At 43.1% G+C, this 26,367-nt stretch overlaps 1 protein-coding gene across 3 annotated transcripts in view; it reads left to right on the top strand.

Annotated features, from left to right (window-relative positions):
• The first annotated feature begins 6,194 nt into the window (after positions 1-6,194).
• The window catches only part of RAB4A (RAB4A, member RAS oncogene family), a 47,327-nt gene continuing 27,154 nt past the window's right edge, over positions 6,195-26,367 (top strand). Inside the window, exon 1 of one of the 3 annotated variants that reach the window (XM_082718896.1) lies at positions 6,195-6,597. In XM_082718896.1, coding sequence (XP_082575022.1) covers positions 6,567-6,597 — 31 coding nt within the window. In that variant the 5' untranslated portion in view covers positions 6,195-6,566. The remainder of the gene's footprint in view (positions 6,598-26,367) is intronic. The other 2 variants (XM_082718897.1, XM_082718898.1) reach the window with 2 other exon arrangements.

Below are 26,367 nucleotides of genomic sequence, written 5' to 3'. Positions count from 1 at the left end.
TTAGAAAGCCCACCTCATAAGGTGAGAGTCCAGAGAAGTTACAGAAAGCACCCAGAATAGAACATGACCCCAAGGGCACTACGGTCTGTAGGTTCCCTTACATTGAACGGTTTGCACACTTCCATCTCGGAGGTTTTCTTCCTGCATTTTTTCTTATTACACATTATAGATGAATAGCAGATATGTTTCACTTAGTGTGGTTAAGCAGAAAAATCAGAGCATGGATATACATTGGCCCTGAGAACTGGGGCAAAATACGTAATATGCTTGGACCTTTGCTTCCTCGTCTACAAAATGGGATGATACCTACCTCATGAGTCTGTGGTAAGGACTATGTTGGACAATATTATATCTAAAGCACTTAGTGCTCTACCTAGTATTAAGTACTCAGTAAGTTACACAAGTATTAGATGATGCTTTAAATAGTTTTATTATAGCCTTTCTACAATTACATGGTAGAATTTAGAAGATCAGCATTTAAATTCCTTGTAAATCAACAAGTTTAAAATTAATTTCATCACACTAAAATAAATCTGTATTAAATCAAGAGCTGCTGAGTTTTATTTCAGTCATTTGCTCATTCAACAACTATTTAATTATTTAGGGTTTGGTAACACAAATACTATGTTAGGCATGAGGACAGAGCAGAGAGTAAGAGAGATACAACCCCTTCTCTTATAGAACTTATCATCTAGAGGGGAAGCAGACACTACTCTAATAAATCATCTATGTGTTAGGTGGCGGTAAATGCTTTGAGGGGGCCCCCAAAGTAGGGAGTGTATGAAATGCTAGGGGGAAGGGGAGGAGAAGGATCACTAGGTTATACCTGAAAGGTATAGAATATAAACAGAGAACATAAAGGCCATAAGGGCACAAACCACATAGAGATCTGGGACAAGAGCATTCCAGCAGAGGAAAAAGCACACACAAAGGCTCTAAGGCCAACATCTTCTTGATGTGCTCAAAAACAACAAGAAGGCCTACGTGATGGGAGCCAAGAGAATGGCGGTGGGGTGTGGAAGGAGAGAAGTCAGAGGGGAAGCAGACCATAGTACCCAGGGCCGGGAGAAGAATCCCCTCGAATTTTTACATCAACCCCCAGCACACACACAAGGTCCAGAAGAATCCCTAAATCCTTATATATTACATATACAATTAAACAAAGAAAACTTCTCAATGTCTGGCATCCAATCAAAAGTTACCTTGCATGTGAAGTAGGAAAATACTGCTCCCAGGAAGGAAAAAAGCCAATCAATGGAAACTGCCTCAGAAATTCCTCAGTTGAGGGGTGCCTGGGTGACTCAGTGGGTTAAGCCTCTACCTTCAGCTCAGGTCATGATCCCAGGTCCTGGGATCAAGTCCCGCATCGGGCTCTCTGCTGAGCAGAGCACCTGTTTCCCCCTCTCTCTCTGCCTGCCTCTCTGCCTATTTGTGATCTCTCTCTGTCAAATAAATAAATAAAATCTTTTTAAAAAAATTCCTCAGATGATAAAATGAGCAGAAAATGACATTAAAACCATGATTACAACATATTCTGTATGTGCGTGAAACTAAAGGAGAGAATGAGAATAAGTAGGGAATATGATATATGTATCTGCAAATTGAACTTCTAGAAATGAAATTACAATGTCTGAAAGGGAAAATACAATGGATGGGATTAAGAGATTAAATATTGCAGAAAATATCAGTGAATTTTAAAATATGACAGTAGAAATTATCTAATATGACACACAGGAAGGAAAAAAGACTGGCAAAAATGAACAGAGCATCAGTTAGCTGTGGGACAAATTCAAATGGGCTGATACACACGTAATGGAGTCACCAGAGAAGAAGAGAGGGAGGGGCAGAAAATATGTTGAAGAAATAATGGCTGACGAAGCAATCCAAATCTGAAAACAACAATAACTTTACAGACCAAAGAAGTTTAATGGAACATGAGGACAGGAAACACAAAGAAAACCACACCGAGGCACCTCACATCATATCATAACCGAAATCCATAAACCAGTAATAAAGGTAAAATCTTTTAAAAAGACATATATTTTAAGAAAACCAAAAAACTGTGTACAAAGGAATGAGGAATAGCCATAGATTTCTCATCAGGAATAATATAAGCCAGAAAACTTTATGTTAGAAGAAAAAAAAAGCTGCTCACTTAGAATTCTAAAGTTAAGAAAAATACTATTCAAGAACAGAAATGAAATAAAGGCATCTTTAGGTACATGAAGGCAGGAAGAATTCATTCCCAGCATACTGCCCTTCGAGATCAGCTAAGGGAATTACTTCTGGCAAAAAGGAAAGGATACCACATGGAACTGGAATGTGTATAAGGGACGGAGGCATCTTAGACATGGTATGTATGGGGGTAAATATAAAATACTTGCTTAAATCTATTTAAAGAGAATTTTCTGGAAAATATGGTATGTGTATATATACAGGGGAATTTTATTCATCCTTGAAAAGGAAGGAAATCACAAAAGAACAGATACGGTATGAGTCCATTCATATTAAGGTGCCTGGAACATCAAAATCATAGGGAGAGAAAGTAGGGTGGTGGTTGCAAGAGCTGGGAGGAAGGGGATTAGGGATTTGGTGTTTCATGGAGACAGCTGTAGGTTGCAAGAGGAAAAGATTCTGGAGATGGATGGTCGCACAACAATGAGAGCATGCTTAATGCCAATGAACTGTACACGCAAAGATGGTTGAGATGGTGAATTTCATGTGATACATATTTTACCACAATTGGCTGTTTAAAACAAAAATAACAACAGAGTAAGTATGTGGGGTGTACAAGACTTGCAGAAGTAGGACCTCCACTGCACGGTTCATGGGGAGGACAGAAGTAAAATGTTGTGAGGTTCTTACACTCTACATAAAATAGCACAGCACATACAGGTGGACCATGTGATAATTTAAAAACCTATACCATAAATCCTAAAGCAACCACTAAAATAACCCTACAAGAATTTTATTCCTAATCAGCAACAAAGAAAATACAACGGAATCGTAGAAAATGTCTGTCCCTAAAAAGGCCAAAAGTAGTGACACACCAGCAGAGGTGCACACCTACACCAAAAACTGTTTGTCTCCTTCAAATATGTACAACTATGTCAATTACACTTCAATGCAGTTATTTAAACTCAAACCTGAATAAGCTGTTTGGACAGATACAGAGTTCTCTGGTAGTCATCACATCTTTCCAAATATATCCTCTTCTCTTTTCCCTCTGGGATGTAACAATATAGCACTCTCTGTTCTCTTTGAAATCAGGTGTAGGCACATGACTTGCTTTGGCCCTTGAAACATAAACGGAAGTGATTCTACCCACTCCTGATGGGATTATCCTGGGCTAATGCATCATTGGTGCTGGTTTCTTCTCCTGCCCAAGTGAAGTTAGGAGCATGCGTTTCCATGAGACTTAGGTCAGCCTGGGTCTGTAGGTGCTTCCATGGAGCCCAGCACAAGTGGGGCAGGTGGTCTGAGAGGTGAACTTCATTGTGTTAGTCACGGGCATGTTGGGAGATCTTTGTTACTGCAGCTAATTTAGCCCATCCTCAACAAATATCCCCTAACAACAGACATGTCCAATCACAGAGGTGGTAGTTTCAGATGGCCTTGGAAAGCAAACTGGTCCAGTGGCCTCTGAGGTCTCTGCCAACCTGAAGAGCTGTATGTCACAGGTGTTACCAGCTTGGTGTTTAAAAAGATATCGCCACTCGGGGCACCTGGGTGCTCAATGGGTTAAGCCTCTGCCTTCAGCTCAGGTCAGAAACTCCCGGTCCTGGGATCGAGCCCCACATTGGGCTCTCTGCTCGGTGGGGATCCTGCTTCCCACCTCTCTCTGCCTGCTGCTCTGCCTACTTATGATCTCTCTGTGTCAAATAAATAAATTAAATCTTTTTTAAAAAATAAAAGGGTATTACCTTTTCAAGCCCCTACCTACCTGGGAAGAACTTAGCTCCTTCGCAAAGTAACACCTAGATATTTCTGAGTCCTCAAGGACTCAGACACAGTTGGCTTATGTTCTTCAACTCCAGCCACCAAGTAAAGTCACCATACCTCACAGACTGTGACCAGTGCTCTCCACCAAGTCTCACTCTCCCAAGGATGCCATGTCCTGTCATTCCCAATGCCACTGCTTTCTGGAACATCAAGGTCGTGCTGGATTCTCATCCCTAGGCATTTTTAAGCCTCCATCCACCCCCAGGGGACTGGACCACTGTTCGGGGTCCAACCCTATGCCTAGGAGTCTAGAAGTCTCCTCAGTCATTGTCCATTTGTGCCCATCTGTGTCCTGTCCCATGTGGTCCTCTACCAGTCCTGAGGAACAGGAATCTTTGGGAGGCTGGAAGCCCTCTGAGGTTCCTAGTGGGAATGTGCAGCACTGCCAGAGAAAAAAGGGGAAAGGACGAGAGACTTGCAGGACCTGCCATCCCAAGGACTGGGTAGGAGTGGATCTATTTTGGAAGAAATCCTTCTCCCTTCAACTCCTGTAGACAAATCTCCAAGGTGCTTATTAGGCTTTCGGAAACCTACTTTTACTCGGTCACAGAATTCCCCTAAAGAGAATGAAGACAATAACTGGAGAAAACACGAATTTTGCAACAAGTTTTCCTTTCACACAATCAATAGCACCTCAGCATCAAAGCGATCTCTGAGAATTTTTAGGATAAATTTATTTTCTCTCAAAGATCCCAGGTGACTAGGAGGCAAAGGCTCTTCCACCTTATTATTCAAAAAACTTAGCTCCTTCAAATCTCAGCTCAAGTATTTCCTTTTCCAGTTGTGATATCTGGCTTTTTCTTTGTAAACTAAATGATTTCTTTGGGCAGTTTTTCCAAAACAAAGAGTTTTCCAGAAAGGTCTCCGTAAGTCTTCATGGTCCACAGAATAGGAAACTGTTCTCAGCTTTGAATTAGCAGCTTAATTTTTATTTCTATCACTCTGTCCAGGTTTCAGAGATCTTGAGTCCGGTTTCAGTCAATAATCTGGTGATTTCCTTTCTTACCCACGGAAGCTTCAGGAAGGAAGAAAACGTAGATCTAAAGAATGGGATCCCTGTCTTTCTTTGGAAATAGTTTCAATCAGATTAGACTGCTGCACTCAGTAGTGTCAATTAAAACTAACAGGCAGAAACCCAAATAAAAAAGCAACAAAGTATCTGAGCCCGTTGAGCAAGAAACATACAAAATAATTCCGGGAAATTACAGTTCTCACAATATTTCAACATGGGGCCTTATCTGTTGTTTAGAAGCAAGGATATATTTATTTGCTATTTGGATCAGAAAGAATAAAATATAGAGGCAAATGGCCATTGGGGAAGAAGGGAAGACCTCAGTGAAGTGTGATGTCAATTTACGTGGAGGACGGAGCCAAATGGACAGGAAAAAAATGTATTTACTAGCACTTCACCACAGTCCAAGTTACTTAGGAGCTTAGCCAAGGCCTATTTTTAGTATTCTACTATATCTTTTGAATAAAGTTGGGTCTTAGGTGATACGATGTGGCCCTGACCAGGCTCAGGCCAAGCAAACTCCCAACCAAAATTCTCTTCCTAATGTTTCTCGCTGCATTTTCAGCAGAAGAGGATTCTGAAGACAGTTGTGCGCCTTAAATCAGAATCCCCAGCCATCGACTCCTAACCTTAGTTGAGGACCAAGGGATGCTTCCTGCTTATAAGCCAGATTCCCCTACACTGGGCCGCGGAGGGGCCAATATCTATGGGCTTTGGGGGACTCCCAGCACCTGCGCACCGTAAGCTTCCGACAGTTTTCTCCAGACACCAGCCCGGCCCTACAGGAGAGGGCCTGGCAGGTTGGGCTGAAAGCTCAGTTTCCCCGCAGGTCCGCCAGCCTCTCCAGCTGGGCACCTGGGGCTACTGCGTCCTAGTTACACGTTAACACGCTCTCTGATCACAAAGTAGTCCGTGGGAGGAAGTCTTTTCCTGCCCGGGAGCAGCCAAGGACGACGACCAAGTCTTTGCCGAAGAGGGCCGCTCCCGCAGGACTCCGTTCCCACTGCCCGCACTCTGCCACCTCCGCCCGAGAGCTAGACCCCGCAGTCCAAAGCTCGGTCACCCGCAAGCCTGCACGTCGCGGGCCCCTCCCCACCCCGGCCACCCGACCCTGGCCAGCCACGCCCCTCCGTCCGCGCCCCGAGTCCAGCCCCCGCCTCCCCGCGCGCCCCCCGCCCCGGGTCCCGCCTCCCCGCGCCTCGCACCGCTTGGGGCCGCGTGCGCACGCGCGACCACGGCGGGGGCCGGGCCTCGCGCCCCCTCTCCTCCTCCTCCGCCTCCCCCGTCATCCCCCCTCCTCCCCCCTCCTTCCCCCGTCCTCGTCCCGGCCCGGCGGGGGGGTGGAGGCCGTGCGCCTGCGCGGAGCCGGCAGTCCGGCAGGGCCGCAGCCGCGGGGTGGCCGGCCGTTGCCGTGGGGACCGCGGGCCCGTCCCTTCTCCGGTCCCCTGCCCCGCGCCGCCTCCTCCGAGACGCGGAGCACGACCCGGACCCTCCTCTCCCGCCAGCCCGAGCTGCCGCTGGCGACTGGGCGAGAGGCGGTGCCGCTCCCAAGATGTCGCAGACGGCCATGTCGGAGACCTACGGTAGGAGGCCGGCAGGGCGCGGCGGGCTGGGGCGCGCGGGGGCGCGCCGGTGCGCGCGGGCTCGGGGGGCTGGGGGCGCGGGGGCTGGGGACGCGGGCCGGGCTGAGTGTGGCACTGACGTGACCTGCTTTTTCAAGTTTCCTCCCGCCTTCCCTCTGCGCTCGCACCCGTGGGGTTTCCCCTTTCCTCGCCCTGTTTCCGTGGCTCGGGGTTTGGGAAGCCAGCTCCAGACTTTCCTCGGCGAGGTTGTGCCCGGCCAGAATGGGAAGGACTTAGGGCGACGCCTGCATTTCAGTGTGTTCCCCCAGTCTTCCAGCGTGACCTTTCCTGGTTTGGAATTCCTTTCTTTGCCCTGGGATTACAAGGAGAAGTGATCGATAGAAGTGATCGACCAATCCACGCCTTCCTTCGGAGACCTCTCGCCTCATTCACTGCTGTTTCTCAGTCGCTCCAGCTTTTAAGTCCTTTCTGGGTTGCATTACGGCTATTTATAAATGTGCCTTTTTGAAACCATAAACACCCTGGAAGCAGAGCCCTATCTGTTTAATCTTTTCTTCCCCTAAAACAGCCACCCCTGGAGGGGTCTCCACAAATAATTTTTGAGTAGTCGAAAGCCTTCCCAATTCATACACTGTGTTTTTGTTTTGTGGTGGTTTAGCCCTGCGTGGTAAGAACAAATACTACCCTACACGTCTCGTTTGCGTCAGGCTTGAGGACTCTCTAATCACTTGTTCAGATGTGTGCATTCTCAGATTAAGTCTTTGATTGGGAGCTTTACAATCCCAGGGAGAGGTTCGAGTTCAAAAGCGTGTACCTGATCTCGGATCACTTGTGCTGGCCTTGCTGTGCTCCTTTCACAAATAGGCGAGGAATGGCGTGATGGAGCTGGCAGGTGCTGGGAGGCGCTGTCCACACTGCGGGCCGCACAACAGGCGTGGTTCTCCTCTTGGAGCATGCAGTCTAGTGGGGGATACAGAGTTAAGGGCATCATGAACCTAAGAATGAGTAGTTAAAACTTCAGGCAGGAAGGAGTTCTGAAGGAGCGTGATTTGGGAAAGAATGTTAGAAGGAAATCTGACCCAGACTGGGGAGGTAGGAAGCAATTCTCATGGCTGAACAGCAGATACCCAGGCCCAGACAGCCACGGAAAGAAATGGAGTTCCAATAAGGGGAGCCGAAACAGTGGGACAAAGGTGAGGGTGTGGCAGAGAGGGCCTTTGGAACATTTCCATTTTTCTTCTAAGAGGGGTGAGGTCTCATTTGCTTCACCTTCAGCCCCTCCTGTGACTGTGCTTGCCCTGTTCTTGGTGCCATTGGGCATTACATCTGTTCCTAGAAGGCTTAGGAAACCCTCCAGGAAGTCGATGGCAGTTTTTCATGTTGTCATTGCTATACATGGAACTGTACATCTATGTTGTCTGGTTCTTCCTATAGAGAACCACAGTCAGAGAATTTGTAAAGAAAATACATTTCTCTAGCAATTTTCAGCTGTACTTTTGCTTTTCTTTATTTTCAAGTGCTCCTTACCCCACATTTTTTTTTTTTCTTTAACCTGGAGCCTTGGGAGGGGGGATGGAAAGTCTAAATAAGAAAACCAAGTGGGGATTATAAATTAGTAAGAAAGGACTGGAAGACTTTGGGAGATAAAGATTTTTCATTTATCTTATATGAAATAACCTTGATAAAATATCACACATCTCGGGGCGCCTGGGTGGCTCAGTGGATTAAGCCGCTGCCCTCGGCTCAGGTCATGATCTCAGGGTCCTGGGATCGAGTCCCACATCGGGCTCTCTGCTCAGCAGGGAGCCTGCTTCCTCCTCTCTCTGCCTGCCTCTCTGCCTACTTGTGATCTCTCTCTCTGTCAAATAAAATAAAATCTTTAAAAAAAAAATAAATATCACGCATCTCTACTTGACTTTAGACACAGTTAACTGAACTCTTGAACATCATGGATTGACTGATTAAATGATGATCCAAAGGCTTTTTTTTTTTTTTAAAGATTTTTATTTATTTATTTGACAAAGATCACAAGTAAGCAGAGAGGCAGGCAGAGGGGGGGGGGAACAGACTCCCCACTGAGCAGAGAGCCCTATGTGGGGCTCGATCCCAGGACCCTGAAATCATAACCTGAGCTGAAGGTGGAGGCTTTAACCCACTGAGCCACACATGTGCCCTGATCCAAAGGCTTCAATCAACAGTATTCCTTTTTTTTTTTTTAAGATTTTATTTATTCATTTGAGAGAGAGACAGTGAGAGAGAGAGCATGAGCGAGGAGAAGGTCAGAGGAAGAAGCAGACTCCCCATGGAGCTGGGAGCCCGATGCGGGACTCAATCCCGGGACTCCAGGATCATGACCTGTGCCGAAGGCAGTCATCCAACCAACTGAGCCACCCAGGCGTCCCCAATCAACAGTATTCTTATGTCATGATTCCTCCCAAGTACATTTTTACTTTTTTACTTGCAATTTTATCTTCTCCTCTAATAGAGGTAATTTAGAGGAAACTAATGGAATAGAGAATTAGTTTTAGAAACAGCAAATGTGGTAGTTGAAATTGCGGACCTAAAATAAAAATTTAAGAACCAACCAAAAGTCCTAAGGTGTCACCTTCACTTATCACTGACCATATTTGCACAGCATTGTTCCCCCAAAAGTAAAACAATCATTTGACTCTTAGATAGCTGGCAAACGAATGTGTGCCTAACCTTTAAACTCCTTTGTGCTCTAGGGTTATTTTTTTCTTCCAGAAAAGGAGGCTCTGTGTAGCTCAACAGGGATAGGATGAAAATTAAAGAGCCAGTGCTTACAGAGTACCATTTATGAGCTATATCTACCTGTTTTTTAGCATGTTAAGGCAATATTTCACCTTCCATAGACTGAGTAGCAGTCAACATTTTGTTGCCTTGAAACTATATAACCATATAATATTGAATATTGTATATAATATTGTAATACAAAATTGAAATCTTAGATAGGTTTCAGATTGAAATCCTGGATCTGAATATCTCTAAACTGAAACAGTGTTTCCCAAATATTGTTAGATTCACTGCACTCTTAAAGCCTTGCCAGTTAGTGTGGCTTAGAACTTCCTGAGGAACTCCAGCCATCTAAGACTTGGGAGGTCAGAAATTGGCCCTAAATAATTCCTGACACCAAGACTTTGAGACAGAATTAACAAGTTGAATAGGTAGTACCAAGCAATGATGGTCAGAAAGGTGCTAAAAAAATATAAGTGGTGCCACAAATGCTAGGGAAGAAGAAAGTAAGGGCTAAAGCGGTCTACCATTAGGAAAAATCTCTGCACTTTGGAGTTTATGCTTCCTATAGTGAATACAATTTGTGAAATAGGAACACAAATGGTGAGTCTTGGGCTGATTTTTATTACAATATAGTCTTAATATTTTTATTTTGTGCTTTATTTTGAAAGCACTATATTACAGTACTTACCACGTAATTTGGAGAAATAGCAAGAGATTTTCTTTTAGGAATACTTCATTGTTGATGGTTGTGGGTTGAATTGTATCCCCCCAAAAATATGTTCAGGTCCGAACGCCAGGTACCTGTGAATGTGATGTTATTTGGAAATAGGTGTAATGTAATCATGTTGAGATGAGGTCCTGTTGGGTTAGGGTAGGCCCTAATCCAAAGACTGGTATTCTTGTAAAATGAGAGAAATTTGGGCATAGACACATGCAGAGAGAATGTGATACAGAGATGCAGGCAGAGATCGGAGTAAATGCTATAAGCCAGAGATCACCAAGGATGGCTCGCCACCACCAGAAGCTAGGAAGAGGCAAGGAGGGATCCTTTCCTGGAGAAAGGATCTGGGAAAGCATGGACCTCCTGACATCTGATTTCAGACTTCCAGCCTCAGAACTGTTAGACAATAGGTTTCTCTCATTTTAAGCCTTCCGGTCTGTGGTATTTTGCTATAATGGCCCTAAGAAGCTAGTACATAGGCTTTGGTAGTTAGAATATGACTCATGGAGAATTTGGGGCTTAATAGGTGAGGCAGAGGAAGGAAGATATTTTGGGCAAAGGAAGTAACATCTCTAAAGTTACGTGGAACCAATAAAGTATTAAGTAACTTACTGTTAGAGAAATCGCCAAGATGGCCGTTACCTTAATTTCAGAAAAGACAGGGCGTGTAAACAAGATCAACAAAGAAAGCGTATAACATCAGGATAAAGAACATTTCTCTAAATTGAATGCATTTATTATGTTTAATGTTTGTGTTTTTCTTTGTCTCATTTGCTGAAAATGGATGAACATTTTAAGAACCAGAGTTTGGGGAACACTACAGCAGTGGTCTCAAACTGATGGGCCCCTGAGTCCTCTGGTATGTGAAGACACAGGTTCTGATTCAGTAGGTGTGGGGTGGATGAGGTCCTGCACCTGATCAGCTCCCAAGCCAGGCAGGTGCCGGATTGAGTATCAAGACCCTGTGCTATATAATGGCTCCAAGGCCATAGACGTTTGAAAATACTGTTCTTTAGAAAAGCAGAAGTTGCTGATATTTTTCATGGTCATTTGAACTATAAAGCCTATCAGTCCTTGCCTGTGAATGTCTTATTCCTAAATCTTTATTTCCAGTCATATCATTTACTCAAGCTTACTATCTTATATTCAGCTTCCTACCTAACTATTCCATTTGTATGGCCTGTGGTATCCTAACACAATGTGTCCCAACCCCAATTAATTACCCACCCCTATTCCCTTCTGTCTGTCCCATGTACCCATTTGCCTAAGAGAATTCTTCAGCATTCTGTGTCCTGAGTCCACTTGGTTTCTGTCTTTTAAACTGACCCCTTAACATAGAAGAGGCAAGGGAAGGTGAAGTTGGGGCCAGCTTAGTGGATTATAAGGCAAGAAGACCCATCATCCCAAGGTTCTTCACCACGGGGACTAGAGCAGTTGTCCTAGAGGTTTGCCTCTTGCGGCTGGAGGCCACGTAACTGTTGATAAACAGCATCTCCTGCCTGTGGGCAGGTACAGAGACAGACTCCTTGGGCAGGGATGAGTTCAGTGGGTTCTGGCAGGGGCATGTTGGAAGGGGCTAGGTAAAATTTATTTGGGGACCCAGACTGCTAACATATGCCATAGCTTCATAGGAATAACATAGTGATTTAAGTAAATGGTATTTCCAAAGCTTTTTGTGCTCCTTGGAAAATGGTTCTGTGTGAGCATCAAAGTGAACTTTACTTCTAAAAATAATAATGGTAACATCTTTACTGTGAGGGACCATGTCACCCACATTTTGGGGAAAGTATCTTGCGCTTTAGGCCCTTTGTATGGGATTAGCCATAATGGGATTCTCATGCAAGGTTCAGTACTGTACTGGTTGCTTTTATCATATGTAACCAGGCTGGTGTGTTGATGGTCTGTGCTCTGAATATTTCTTTGGAATGAGAAGAAAGCTGATGTTTCTTGAATTATTTCTTATAACCCATCCCCTAGAGACTGGTTAGGCTATTGGAATGGATTTTTTTCCCCCATTCCTGAGAACTCCATTAGGATACATGCCAGTGGAAACAGTTTGGGGAAAACACTCTGTCACTGCTTTCTCCGTCAGTATGATCTCGATAATGGATATGTTCTGTATATTTGAAGAATACTTTTTTGCTTCTCTGTAGCTGCGAATATAATTTAAAAGCTAAAATGACATGCAAGGTACTGTTATTTAAAGGATAGATAGAGTAAGGCAAAAGTAGAGAATAACCTACGGTGGCACTATAACACATAAATCAAATAAACACTGTGTAACTGCAAATTTCTTCCTTTGTAATCCCCCCATAAGCTTCCCAAACTACAATAAATTTACGTGGAGAGATTTGACCGATAGCAATACATCCCTGATAGCGAGGACTTTGACACCCGGAGAAAGAATGCTTTGTGGAGCAGCCATAGCCAAGAGCAACTCCTCCACTCAGAATGGTCAACCCTTGTGTGACAGTACTCAGTTTTGTCCGTCTTTGGATTCTTTCTATTTCTCTTGTGTGCTGCATCTTTGGCATTTAAGTCTTAAAAAGCAGCGAATGATATTTAGCTATGGGGGGAAGGGTAGAGTATTCATGAAGTCCTAATACATTATGAACGAGAAGATGTGTTTTAAGAAGGCGGTTTGTAATGTTTCAAATATGAATTTTTAATCATGTAGAAAAACATTGGGAACTTTAAAGCAAGGCCTCTCTCTCCCGTGTTATAATTTAAAATATTATTATATGTAATGTGCTCCCTTAGTTACTGTCCTGTTTCTCTTGTTCATTTGCTTATGCCTGTTATTAAAGGAGTCCTCAGAAAATAAATACTACATATTGGCACTGCCTGTGGGAACTTTGCATATCTTTTTATTTATTTATTTATTTATTTTTAACTAATCTCTACACTCAGTATGGGCCTTGAACCCACAACCCCAAGATCAAGAGTCACACGCTGTACTGACTGAATCAGTCAGGCATCCCGGGGACTTTGAATATCTGTTTTATAATTTGGTTAAATCTCAATTGTGACAAAGAAAATTTTTCTCTCAAAATGAGACCATAAGTTCTTTAAAGGCAGGGGACTGCTGAGGTGACTTTCTGTCCCTGGTGTGGTGAATGGCTCCCAGACACAGCCTTCAGAGACTGCTGAAAGCACCTTTGACTGGATTCCATTCGAGAGCAGCCTTTTTCCTCTACGGTACAGAATATGAAACAAAGACCATGTTAATAGAAAACCCAACTTTAAGACATAGTCTTCCTTTCATTATGGTAGAAGTCAAACAGTTTTTACATTGTGTATAATATAAATGCAACTAATTAAAACCCCTTCCACTGCCTTTTGCTTAGGTCATGTTCTTGGGGTGCTGAGGTAGAGCCCAGCAAGTGTCTGCTTCTCCTTCTCCTTCTGGCCTCTCTCTCTGCCTCTCACCTGGCTCGCTCTTTCTCTCTTTCTCTCTCAAACAAATAAATAAAATTTAAAAAGAAAAAAAAAGCCTTTTTCCATAGACCACTTTTGCTTGAATTGAAGAGGTCACACAATGCATCCTTTAAGAAACAGATTTCCCTTCTGAGGCTTGAACTCTGGAAGCAGTTCCCAGGGTGTGGGAGCAGAGAGCTGGAGGTCCTTCCCGGGCTTTCTGGAGTCACAGGGCTTGCGTGCTGCTGCCCCGTTGAGCGAACCCAAGGAGGGAACATGTTGATCAGTGGGGGGAGTTGGTCAACGGTGGAGGTGAACGAGCCAGGGAGGCAGGATTTGGTGTGTCCATCAGGCACATTGTGGAGAGACTGGCTTCTTGCTCAGTAGCCAGGGGGCTCTTAGGGGCAGACAGACCCCTCCTGTGGTGGTAGATGATTCAGGATCTGAATCCGTGGCCACTGAACACTCAAATGGCCGGTATTTGGTGGTACCCGAGTAACTAGCGGGGGATGAACTCCCCTCGCTCTAAATCCTTGCTTACCTAACAACCTTCTGATTGTAAATTGATTCTCTGTGACCAAAAAATAGAAGAATTTTTATAAAATTATGCTTAACAAGATTTCTGTTTACTAGATAATAGGTGATTAGCTTTTTTGATCATTTTATCAAGTGGAATGCTTTCCACTGCAGGGGGTAGAGAACCCAACTCAGTATGCCGTAAGTAATATGAAAAAGTTTTGTTTTGTTTTGTTTTGTTTTTCGAATAACTATAGATGAGGAGGTTTCAGGATTGGCTGATTCAGAAGCTCAGCTGTGTCAGCAAAAACCTAAGTGCTTCCCATGTCTGTCCTCTAGCTCTATTGGTGTCATTCCCCTTGGTGACAAAATAGCTGTTCCTTGTAATCTGTGTGTGCCTTCCCGTAGCCATGGACAAAAGGAGTTCTTTGCTGCATTTATGGAGTAATAGTCCTTCCTGTTCATCTAGTTGGGCCTCATGGGGTCAGGTGCCTACCCCTAGGCCAATTATGTGGCCAGGGTAACAAGTCGCACTGTTTAGCCTAAGCCTGTATGTATTTCTAACCAAGTCTCTGGCTCCAAATGACCGTAATTGGCTTAAAATAACCAAAGCCTGTCTCCAGTTTTGGGGTCACGTTCCCCTGTTACTTTGGCTCCTTGCGGGAGTAGCCATTAGGCAGATAACCTCTACTACAGCAGCATCTACCACAGTCTCCAAAAAATGCACAGTTTCAGCTGTTTGTTCTGGGTAGTGATCTTCCTGAAAATGATGGACCTAAGTGTTCCTTCACGCCCCTCTTCCTCCAGTGAGGAAGTAGGCAGAGAAAGCAGCCCAGCAGTTGAGAGAGCGTGGGCCTCCATCCGCCTTGGCTACGTGCACACACATCAGAGTCCCTTGTCTTAGAAAAACTGAAATTTCTCTTGTCATTTTATAGACACAATATACCTACAGGTGTTCTTAGTTCTTATTGTCTTTGTGAATGGACTAAAAACACGTGGTGTTTTGAAGACTGACAACCCTCTTCAGAGTCACTGTGACCATGATAATACTTTGGGGGCAAACAGAAGTTGGCTATTTGGCGACTGTCATTTTTCCGCTTTTCATATATTAGCACCTTAAGTAACTCGTCATAAATACGTATGTAATGTAGGATACTCTACCTTTTTGAGAATGAAGTCCATATTCTTTATATTCAGTTCTGTAGAGACATTCGTAAGTTGAGACATTGCTAAGGCTTTATTAGTAAAATTGATATTAAATTGTCTTTTGTTATTATGCACACAAGTTCCTTTCAATGTTTACACCTATAAAAGTTTGGTGAGTTAGAGTATTTTCTCTGGCATGTAGCATACAATAAAAAAATAAGAATTTTCCCTATTACATTGTCCCAAGAACAGCATTATTTCTGGCTGTTGCATGACTAAACAAGCTTTTAGAGTGTGGGCTGGTTGAAGAGTCTTCTGGTGTTAACCTCTGGCTCTGTTTCCCTGGTTATACCAGAAGTTGTTCCTCATTGAAAAGCTGTTGGTGTACAGAGGCTGAATTCTCTTACCTCTAGATGAAGGGTGACATTAGAGCAGTGTGTACACAGAGTGCTCTGTGGCGGTGTCTCTGATCCTTGCAACTGTGTGAGGTGGACACGGGCCCACTGATGGGTGAGGAACCTGAGAGGTCCAGTCCTGGAGCTGGGAGAGGTGGAACCAGAATCTGGACTCAGATCTGCCCTGCCTCGTGTGCCTGAGGGCAGTCGGGCTGTTACTCGGCTTCTCTGTCTTGTATAGAAATCTCCATAGAATCTAGGGTCAGTGGTGACCCAGAATAAACATTCCCATTGGATGTCATTGCTTTAGTGCATGCTCTGGACAAGCGTTGAACATTTAATATGAGTCAGACTTCTCTGAATTCAGCATGAAACTGGGACACAGGGAATAGCAGGGACTGAAGTGTGGCCCTCCAGACCAACGCGGAAAAACTTCACCGTCGATGAGGGACACTTTCCCAGATCCGTGTGATCTCTGTGTAATTGCAGATATTGTTGTAGAACTTGAGGCTTGCTTCATAGTCACAGTTCAGAAAGACAGCATTCTGTGTATGTATCCTCAAATAAAAAACTAACTGTTCAACTTGTCTCTTTTAATTACACTAGTTGGAGTGTTCTCTGAAACATTTCACAAACCACTTTTCCCTTTTTTTTTTTTTTAAGATTTTATTTATTTATTTGACAGAGAGAGAGACAGCGAGAGAGGGAACCCAAGCCAGGGGAGAGGGATCATGATCTTGATCATGGCTGAGCGGAAGGCGGACCCTTAACAATTGGGCTACCCAGGCACCCCACCACTTACCCTTCTTAATACAGTTTTATCCTCATGTATCAGAATCAAATGAAACATTGTACTCTTCAAAGTATCTAAACTTGTTTCTTGATGAAGGGTAATTGTTTTTATTAGGTTTCTTTGTTTCTCTGTACTGACCTGGCTACTGACTTCCTTTTTGGGACAGTTTTCCACTTCGGGAGCATTATTTCTTTTTTTATATGTTGTTATATCATGTGGAAAACAACTCCGAACTTGCAGTTGCCGTGCTCGGTGGCTCACCAGGCTCAGTCACCTGCTACCTCACCTGCATGCACACACCTGGCCCACAGCAGGTTTGATCCCGATGAGGCCTTCAGCAAAATTGCAGATGGTGTCCCTGACCTTGAGCAACGATCAGAGTCTTTGCTGCAAATGTGAAATCCACGGATGTCACCATTCCTCTCCTCTGGCATTTAATTCAGGCTCAAGCAGACCAGCAGAGGGCCAGAGTTAGGCTTTGCTGTTACTCCTGCCTACCTTTCCTTATTTTGCCTGACACCCTCCACAGGTCACGTGTTCCGCTGCTGCCCAACCCTTCTCCCTTCCCCAAGCCAGCACTTGGCCAAGTTTCACAGTGCAGCTCCTCTCTGACCAGTGTGCCAGAACATTTTTTTCTCTGAAGGGCCATCTTCTGTTGCTCTACTGGCTCCTTCTCTTTGCTGTTGCTTGATGACCTTGGGGTCATTCCGTATTCTGCAGCGTCACCTGGCGTAGGGCCTCACTCTCCACTCCCACTCCTCACTGCTCCTGGGTGACTGCCGTGTCCCTGCAGAGCAGTCAGAGCGCGGCTCAGTGCCCGGTTCCTAACTTCCTCCCTGCTGCCCGCGCTGGAGTTACTTCCCTGGCAGCTCACATGTCCCATTCCGCTCATTTCCACCCAGTCTTTCCTGGAGCTCCGGCCTCCTGGGCACCCCTATCCCCTCTGCCAGGTGATGAGCTGTCCCCTCTCCAAATAGGACACCATCGACCTTTCCTCCCACCCCTTCCTTCTCCATCCTTCAGCTGTACATGCTGCTTCCCAGCCTGCCTTGCCTGCTGCTGTATGGTCAGAGCTCTCTTTCAATTCAGTTCTGTGGATTAACCGTCTGCTTCCGAGGGACTCTCAGTAGTACTTAGCGATCCTCTTCCTTCCCTGGCCGTCCTGCCCTTTCTCTCCACCTGCTGTTTTAAACCTTCACTAATCTGTTCAAGCCCCTTTTCTCATGTCTGGTAGATGAGAGGGAGGGGGAACAGGCCCTGCTGGGGAACCACATCTCCTCACCTTCGCCTTCCCTGCTTCAACCCGGAAAGTGACTTAACCTCATGCTCTCCCTTGACCCTTCTCTTGTAGTAGCAGAGGCAAGGACGTCTCTCTTTGTGTCTGGGACCAGTCCCTGCCTCCTGCTTTGGCCCTCATCCCTCAAGTTTTCAGACTTATACCACCAACCATCCTTTCTTTTGCTCCTGGTAACTTCCAGTTTGCTTGCCTCACGCTCTGCAAGCCCCCTGAACACCCGTCTCTTTATCCCATCACAGCCAAGCTTCTGGGAAGGGCTGTCGTGCTTCTCAACTGCAGCACCATCTTCAGTCGCAGCCGACTGATTTTGCCTCTGCCTTAGGTGAGGCTGAGCTCGTGTGGGGTCCTGGGACTCGGACCTAGCGGACACTTGGCACCTCCGCCTTAGGACTGCTTCCCCACATCCCTACCGTGTTGGCTCACGGGCATTTTAAGTTCAATCTCTCTGAATCTGCAGTCATTATTTTGCCGTAAAATGGATTCCTCCTTCAGTGTTATCTCCCTTGCTGGTGTCACACACCAGCTGGAAACCACAGAGTCCTCTCAGATGACCCCACTGTCCCCGCGTGACACATTTCTTCTGCCAGGAAATGGAACGTGGACCGAATCCTGTGGTCAAGGCCACCCACCTCTGCCTCCTTTCCGACCTTTGGAAATCTGAAAAGCCAAACTGTTGTTTGTGGGAGAAACTAGGAAGGCAAAGGCCATCTTGTCTACTCGCTATGACGTCATTTTCTGGAAGATTCAAGGTCGTCATTGGCAATCAATTGCTGAACAAGTGTGCTGTGCTGTTAGAGTCACTTCCTGGCTCGTTTCCTGGTCAGTGGTTGCCTTTGCTCTCAGGACCTGGTTGTCATTGTGCCTGTGGCTCACTGTCCTCCTTGGTATATGCTTCTAATCGGCTGCAGTCTGGGAAGTTAGTGCTTCCTTAATGAATATAAAGACAAGTCAGTAATGAATGAGTTTTCTCCCAAAGACTGAAGCCTTTGGCTTTGTGTTTAGCTGTTTTGGTTGGCTTGGAGGCCGTTTGTTCCTGATCTGTATTTTGTCTGTGTTCCTGAATGGTCTGACCTTTTTTTTTCTCCTTTTGCTTCCATTTATTGTACCTTATTTAAGAAATCCTTCCCTTCCCCTTCAGATGATGAATGAACTTTCAAAATTTTGCCTTTTACACTTGCATTAATTTACCTGAAAACAATATTTGTGCATGTTTTCAGGTTGGGGTTCAACTTCATATTTATGCCCCACGTGGATACCCAAATGTCCAGCTGTTACTTACCAAATTCTCTGTTCTCTTCTCCCAGGCATTTGTGATACCTGATCAGTCATAAATAAGTAGGCTTGTTTCTGGGATCTCTACTCCATGGTCAGTGTCCATCTTTGCCTGAATGGTTGACTTAAATAGAAACCCATTTCTATATATTTGATAGCTTTCCCTATTAGCTCATTTAAATTTCTCATGGAAAATTAAAAGCACATTAATAGCATATATTCATTTCATTTTTTCTATTTTGGAATATGGTCATTCCCCCACCTTCTAGCTTAATTCATGCTGAGGAAACCCTCATCAGGTGACTGTAATTATCACAGATTGGAGTCAAATAACCTTTTTGTGATTTAGAGCCTTAAAGTTAATACCCATTATAATAAAACCACATCAAATTTGATGTAGGTAGACATAAGTATTTAACTAGTTTACATTAGGTTATCTTCTTGTATAATCTTTCTGTAATATGGCTGTTCACCTGCTCCTGTTAAACCCTTTTGTAGCTGTGAAGCCCTGCACACTTAACATATGAGACACATACTCTATATTTGATGTATGTGTCATTCAACTTCAAGCAAGGAAAGAGAAAAAGAAAGTCAAACTAAACAGATTATCAAAACAAAATAAATCAGTAAAATCAATGCACATTCTACTGTACCCACAGAGACGGGGGCATGAGGCCAGCAGACCTCAAATACCTGCTCTCTGAAGAGAGAGCATCAGGCTGTACCCCTGACCTCCAGCTTGAAGGCGAGTGCATGAGGCCCCCATCTCCTGGTGCTCAGCTACAAGGAGGTCTGTGAATTCCAGACCCCCTCGGAAAGAGGAGGGGTATCAGCTGCAAGTCTCATACAGTTGGCTTCTTCTCACTACAAGGAGGAATTCATTACCCATCGTGGTGCTTGGTTTTATCTGCATTAGCCAAACACAGATCTCTCCGCACAAAAAATAGCACACCGGACAGCTTGGCTGCTAACGCGTCCTTTTTCCTTCTTCTCCATTTCCTGCCTGGAGCCCACCCTGTGGTGCTTCCTCCAGGTTAGGACTGTCCGTAGTAGACTTATAGTCAGTGTTGGAGACTGTCTCCTCTTCTTTTATTTCTTATAAAGCTATTGATTTTGAGATAATTATAGACCCACATACAGGTTTAAGAAAAAAATACAGAGCTCTCCTGTGCCTGTTCCCTGATTCCCCCAGTGGTAACATCACACAAAACTCTCCTAAGAGACCACCACTGGGTATCCAGAGGGGGATACCACCGCCTCCGAAGATAACACCATATTGGTGTGGCCACAGCTGCAGAAACACACATTTCCGTCCCCACAGAGAGCTCTCCTGTAGCCCCAGGGTAGGCACATACTCCTCCTTCCTGGCAGCCATTACTGTGTTCTATATGTCTGTGATCTCGTCATTTCAGCAGTGTCCGTAAATGGAGTCATGCGTGGCATCATCTTTTGGGACTGACTGTTTCTCTGGGGATCCCTCCAGGTTACAGCATGTACCGTCAGTTCATGCCTTTTTCCTGCTCAGCAGGATTCCTTGGTTGGATTGAACGAGACTTTGTTCACCTGTTGAAGAGCATCTGGGTTGATTCCAGTTTGGGGCTCTTGTGACTAACACTACTATAAATGTTGGTGTACAGGGTTCTGTGTGAATATAAATCTTACTTTTTGTGGGCTAAATGCCTAGGAGGACAATTGCTGAGTCATATGGTAGTTGCGTGTTAAGTTTTTTAAGAAACTGAACTAATTTCCAAAAGTGTGTTCCACCGGCCGTGTGTGGGTGGTAGGATTTCTGAGCATCCTCGCCCTCATTTGCTGTTGCCACTGTTTTTGATTTGAGCCATTCTGGGAATTGTATAGTGATGCCTCATTATGGTTTTGATCTGCATTTGCCTGATTATTGGTTAATGGTGTTAGAAATACTTTCACATGCTTACTTGCCATTTGCCTATGTTTTTCAGCGAATCTCCTTCCATGTAGAAACCATTTTCCAGTTGGATTGTTTGAGTTTATCCTGTGGAGTTTTGAGAGGTTTTTTTTTTTGTTTATTTGTTTCTGTTTTTGTTTTAAGTATACAATCTAAATGCTAGTCCTTTGTTGGATATATTTTTTTTATTTATTTTTTATTTATTTTAAGCATAACAGTATTCATTATTTTTGCACCACACCCAGTGCTCCATGCAATCCGTACACTCTATAATACCCACCACCTGGTACCCCAACCTCCCACCCCCCCGCCACTTCAAACCCCTCAGATTGTTTTTCAGACTATGGACTCTGGATATATATATTTTTGGTCTTTCCTTCCTCTCTGTAGCTTATCTTTTCATTCTCCTAACAAAATTTTCTTAAAAAAAGATTTATTTGAGAGAGCGCGCGCGGGCGTGTGTGTGTGTGTGTGTGTACACAAGCAGGAGGTACAGAGGGAGAGGGAGAGAGAATCTCAGACAGACCTTACGCCCAGCACAGAGCCTGACATGGGGCTTGATCCAGTGACCCCAAGATCATGGCCTGAGCCAAAACTAAGAGTCAGATGCTGAGTTGACACTGCCACCAGATACCCCCAAAATTTTCTACAAAGCAAAAGTTTTCAATTTTGACAAAGTCCAATTTATACATTTTTCTTTCTCTGGCTTGTCTTTTGGAGTCAAGCCTAAGAACTCTTTGCTTTTCCATAGATACTAAAGATTTCCCCCAAAATTTTATAGTATAATGTTTTGCCTTTAAGTCTGTGACCTCTATTGATTTAATTTTGCATAAGGTATGAGACTCAAGTCATAGTGTCATTTTTTTCCCTTTATGGATATCCGGTTGCTTCCTCTTCATTTGTTGAGAAGGCTAAGTTTCTGGCATGGAATAGTTTTTGCAGTTTTTTTGTTTGTTTGTTTTTGTTTTGTTTTGTTTTGTTTTTTTAAGATCTCATTTATTTATTTGAGAGAGATCACAAACAGCGGGGAAGAGTAGAGTAAAACACAGGGCACCCAGCACAGGCCTTGATCCAAGGACCCTGGGATCATGACCTGAGCCAAAGGCAGACACTTAACCAACTGAACCAGCCAGGCATCCCTGGTTTTGCAGTTTTAAATTCTGTTGATGACTTAGTGTAGGTCTGCTTCTGGGTTCTCTGTTCTGCTCCATCGGTCTGTGTGTCTCCAAGTGTTGATACCATACAGACATCATTATTGCAGCTGCATAATGAGGTTCATTCAGATCAGGTGAAGTGATTCCTTAGCTATTCGGAGTTCTTTTGTCTTTCCATATAAACTGTAGGATAAGCTTGTCTATGCCACAGCCTTACCATAATGGTGATAAAAACTTCATAAACATGTCAGTTTGGGGAGAATTGACATCTTTACTGTGTCTAGTCTTCTAATCCTGGAACACAGTATATCTCTCCTTTATTTAGACTGTTTTTGTTGTTTTTTCCGCTCAGCATTGTATACTTACTAACATTGAAGTCCTTCATGTGTTTTGTTAGACTGACACCTAAGTAAATGTTTTTTTAAGATTTTATTTAAGGGAGAGAGAGCAGGCATGCTCCCACAAGCAGGGGGTGGGAGCAAAAGGAGAGGGAGAAGCAGGCTCCCAGCTGAGTAGAGAGCTCCACACAGGACTAGATCCTCGGATCCCAGGACCATGATCCAAGCCTAAGGCAGAGGCTTCACTTAGGTGCCACCTAAGTGTATTTTCTGAGTGATTGTGAGTGGCATTATATTTTTAATTTTGATGCCCACATGTATGTTGTTAGTATTAGAAATACAGTTGATTTTTATATTCTGTAATCTTGACCTTGAATTCATTTATGGGTTGTAGGAAATTTTTGGTTTGGTTTTGTTTTTTTGAGATTCCTTGAATTTTCTTGTATACAATCATATTACCTACTAATATAAACAGTTTTATTTCTTCCTTTTTGATCTGTGTGCTTTTGTTTCCTTTTCATGTCTTATTGCACTACCTGGAACTTACTGTGTGGTATTGAAAAATAGTGGTAAGAGCTGACATTCTTACTGTGTTCCTGATCTTAGGGGGAAGTAGTCTCATCATTAAGGATAAGGTTAGCTGTAGGAATTTTTAAATGCTCTTTATCAAGTTGAGGAAGTTGCCCTCTGTTCCCCCCCCCCCCCGCCCCCGGGAGTTTTATCACAAGCACGTGTTGACTTTTGTGAAATGCTTTTTCTGCACCAATCTGACTTCCCTTTTTTAGCCTATTAATACTGATTTTGAAATATTGAACTGGCCTTTCACCTCTGAAATAAAGCCCACTTGGTCATAGTGTATAATTGTATTTATAAATATAAATAATAGTGAATTCTATTTGTTAGTATTTTATTAAGTACTCAGAAATATTGTTCTATAGTCTATTTTGTTTCAATACTGTCATCTGGTTTTTGGTGTCAGTGTAATAATAAATATAAATATATATAAATAAAATTTTCAATATTTTTATGCTATGTAATATGCATATATGTAATATTTTACATAACTTAATATCTACTTAACACATACTTATATTAACATATTACTTGTATATAGTATGTGAAACATCTTTAATATGTCAAATATATAATGTTAAAATTTTTAAATAAACAAAAACATATAGTAAATTAGGTAATAATAAATACCAGCTTCTTAAAATGACTTGGGAAGGGTTCCCCCTTCTGTTTTCTCAAAGAGGTTGTATAGGATTGTGTTCTTTTTAAAATATTTGATATAATTCTCTAGTGAAACCATCTCAGCCTGAATATTTTTTGCGAGTTTTAAAACTAACAATTCAATTTTATTAATCACTGTAGGGCTCTTTAAATTTTGTCTGTTTTATGTTGAGTGAGCTGTGGTACTTTGTGTTTTCAAAGAATTGACCTGTCCCATCTAAGTTGTTAAACTAATGTATGTGGAATTGTTCATGTTAACCCCTTGGTTATTTTTTTGATGTCTGCAGGGTCTGCAATGATTGCTGTTTACTTCCTGAAATCAACTGTTTGTGTCTTCTTTCCTTTACTTTGTCAGTCTTATTGTATAAATGGATTAAAGGTAGCCTTCTATATTAGCCTCTATTTTGTTTTCTTCTTCACAGCAAGCTAGGACATTAGTTCAAAGTCTACCAGCACTACACTAAAATTCTTACACCCTAGGTTGCTTAAAATACAGCCCAAATAAGTAATATTTTTAGCAATTTTGGGACTTCCTGCTTTGCATACCCTGTGAAATTAACACTCACCATCTGCTAACCTTTGATAAACAAACTCAGGGGCTATTAAAGACCTCAAGCCGCTGGCTGTCCCCCAGGCTGCTGGGTGACATCGTGTGGACACATAAAGCCTCTCTCCAGACCCTTCTCCCTCAGAAGTCCCCTGCTGTTGTCCCCTTCTGGAAGCTCTCCTGCCATGAGGGATGTCCCCTCCAGTGCAGCCTGTCAGAGTGCTGCCCAAGGAAGTGGTGTGTGCCGTCTCCCAGCCATGTCTTTTTCCTGGCTCGGCCCCTAATTCCTTGAACTCGTAACAGTTTTACCAGAAGTTTATCAGTTTTATTGATCTTCTCAAGGAGCCAGCTTCTGTCTCATGGATTTTCTCTCTTGTTCTTCTATTTTCAGTTTCATTGATTTCTGTCCCTTTTTATTTCCTTCCTTCTGCTTGCTTTAAGTTTATCGTACTCTTCTTTTTCTAGGTTCTTGAGGTAGGAATGTAGATAATTGACTGACACTTTTTTCCTAATGTATGCATTTAGTGTTCTAAAAAGTTTCCGCTTAGCAGTGCTTTAGTTGTATCCCACAAATTTTGATGGGTTGTAATTTATTTTCTATTCAGCACAATATATTTGTTTGCTTTCCCAGGAGACTTCCTTAAATCATAGATTATTTAGGGGCTCCTGGGTGGCTCTGTCAGTTAAACCTCTGCCTTTGGCTCTGGTCGAAATCCCTGGATCGAGCCCCACATTGGTCTCCCTGCTCAGCGAGGAGTCTGCTTCTCCCTCCCCAACAGCCCCCCACCAACTCATGCTCTCTATCTTGCTCTGCTCTCCCTTGCTCTCAAATAAATAAAATCTTTTAAAAAAAAAAAGAGAGAGAGAGAGAAATCATAGATTATTTAGAAATATGTTGGTTAGTAGCCAAGTATTTGGAGATTTTCCTGTTGTCTTCATATTACTGATTTCTACTTTGATTACATTGTAGTTAAGAGAACACATTCTTGTGAGATTTCCATTCTTTTAAATTTGTTGGAGTTTGTTTTGTGGCCCAAGATATTGTCTAACTTGATAATGTGTCTCATGGGTCCTGGGAAAGAGTGTGTTCTGCTCTTGTTGGTGAAGTATTCTGTAAAACTCAGCTAGATCGCTTTGGTTTGCTATGATTTTTTCCTTCTGTATCCTGCTGATTTTTTCTCTAGTTCTCTCAGTTGTAGAGAGAAGGGTGTTGAGGTCTCCAACCATAATTGTGGATTCACCTGTTTCTCCTTTTAGTTCTGCCAGTTTTTGCTTGACATACACTTTATAGCTCTATTTTATTAATTTCAGGTGTGGATTCCTGTCTTGCTGGTGGATTTATTCCTTTATCATTATGTAATAATCCTTTTGGTCTCAGGCAATCTTCCTTGCTGTGAAGTCTGTTTTATCTGATAATAATAATGCTTTCCTTTGACTAATGTTTGCATGATACAGCTTTTTCCATCCTTTCACTTTCAGCCTGCCTGTGTCATTCTGATCGAAGGGAGTTTCTTGTTGACAGCATATAGTCATGTCATGATTTTTCATCTAATCTGCCAGTTTTCGTCTTTTAATTGGGATATTTATAGTTTCCATTTATTGTAATTATTGGTATATTAGGACTTATTTTTACCAGTTTTTAACCTGCCCTGTTTTTCATTTCTTTTTCCAGTGTTCCTGCAGTTTATGTGAACATTTTTAAGAATTCTGTTCACTTTATTTATATTTTTGAGAATATCTCTTTGTATAGGTTTTTTAAGGGTTGTTCTGTGTGTTACATTATAAATACATTTCACAGTCTATTGCTGTCATCATTTTCTCCATTTGAGGGACATATAAAAACCTTGCCTTCTTTTACATCTCTTTACTGTGTCCCACCTTTGATATAATTGTCTTAAATGTTTCCTCTCCTCATATTTAGAATCACATAACTGTTAATTCTTTTTGTTTAAACAGCCAAATCTAATTTAGAAAGCACAATAGGGGAAGAAGAAAAGTCTATTGTATTTATGCTTTTTTTTTTTAAGTTTTTATTTAAGTAATCCCTACACCCAACATGGGACTCAAACTCATGACCCAGAGATCAAGAGTTGCCTGCTCTTCTGACGGAGCCAGTTAGGCGCCCTTACTTAGATGTGTTTTTGTTTGCCGTGTTCTTCCTTCCTTCCTGACATTCTAGGTTCCTTTTATCATTCACTTTCTGTTCAGAGAACTTCTTTACCTCTTTTAAACATGCGTTTAGGATTGGTCTGTTATGGAC

This window comes from Mustela nivalis, assembly GCF_964662115.1.
Source record: "Mustela nivalis genome assembly, chromosome: 2".
Taxonomy (NCBI): Eukaryota; Metazoa; Chordata; class Mammalia; order Carnivora; family Mustelidae; genus Mustela; species Mustela nivalis.
The sequence above is the reverse complement of the archived record's forward strand: the minus strand, read 5'-3'. Positions and strand labels throughout refer to the sequence as shown.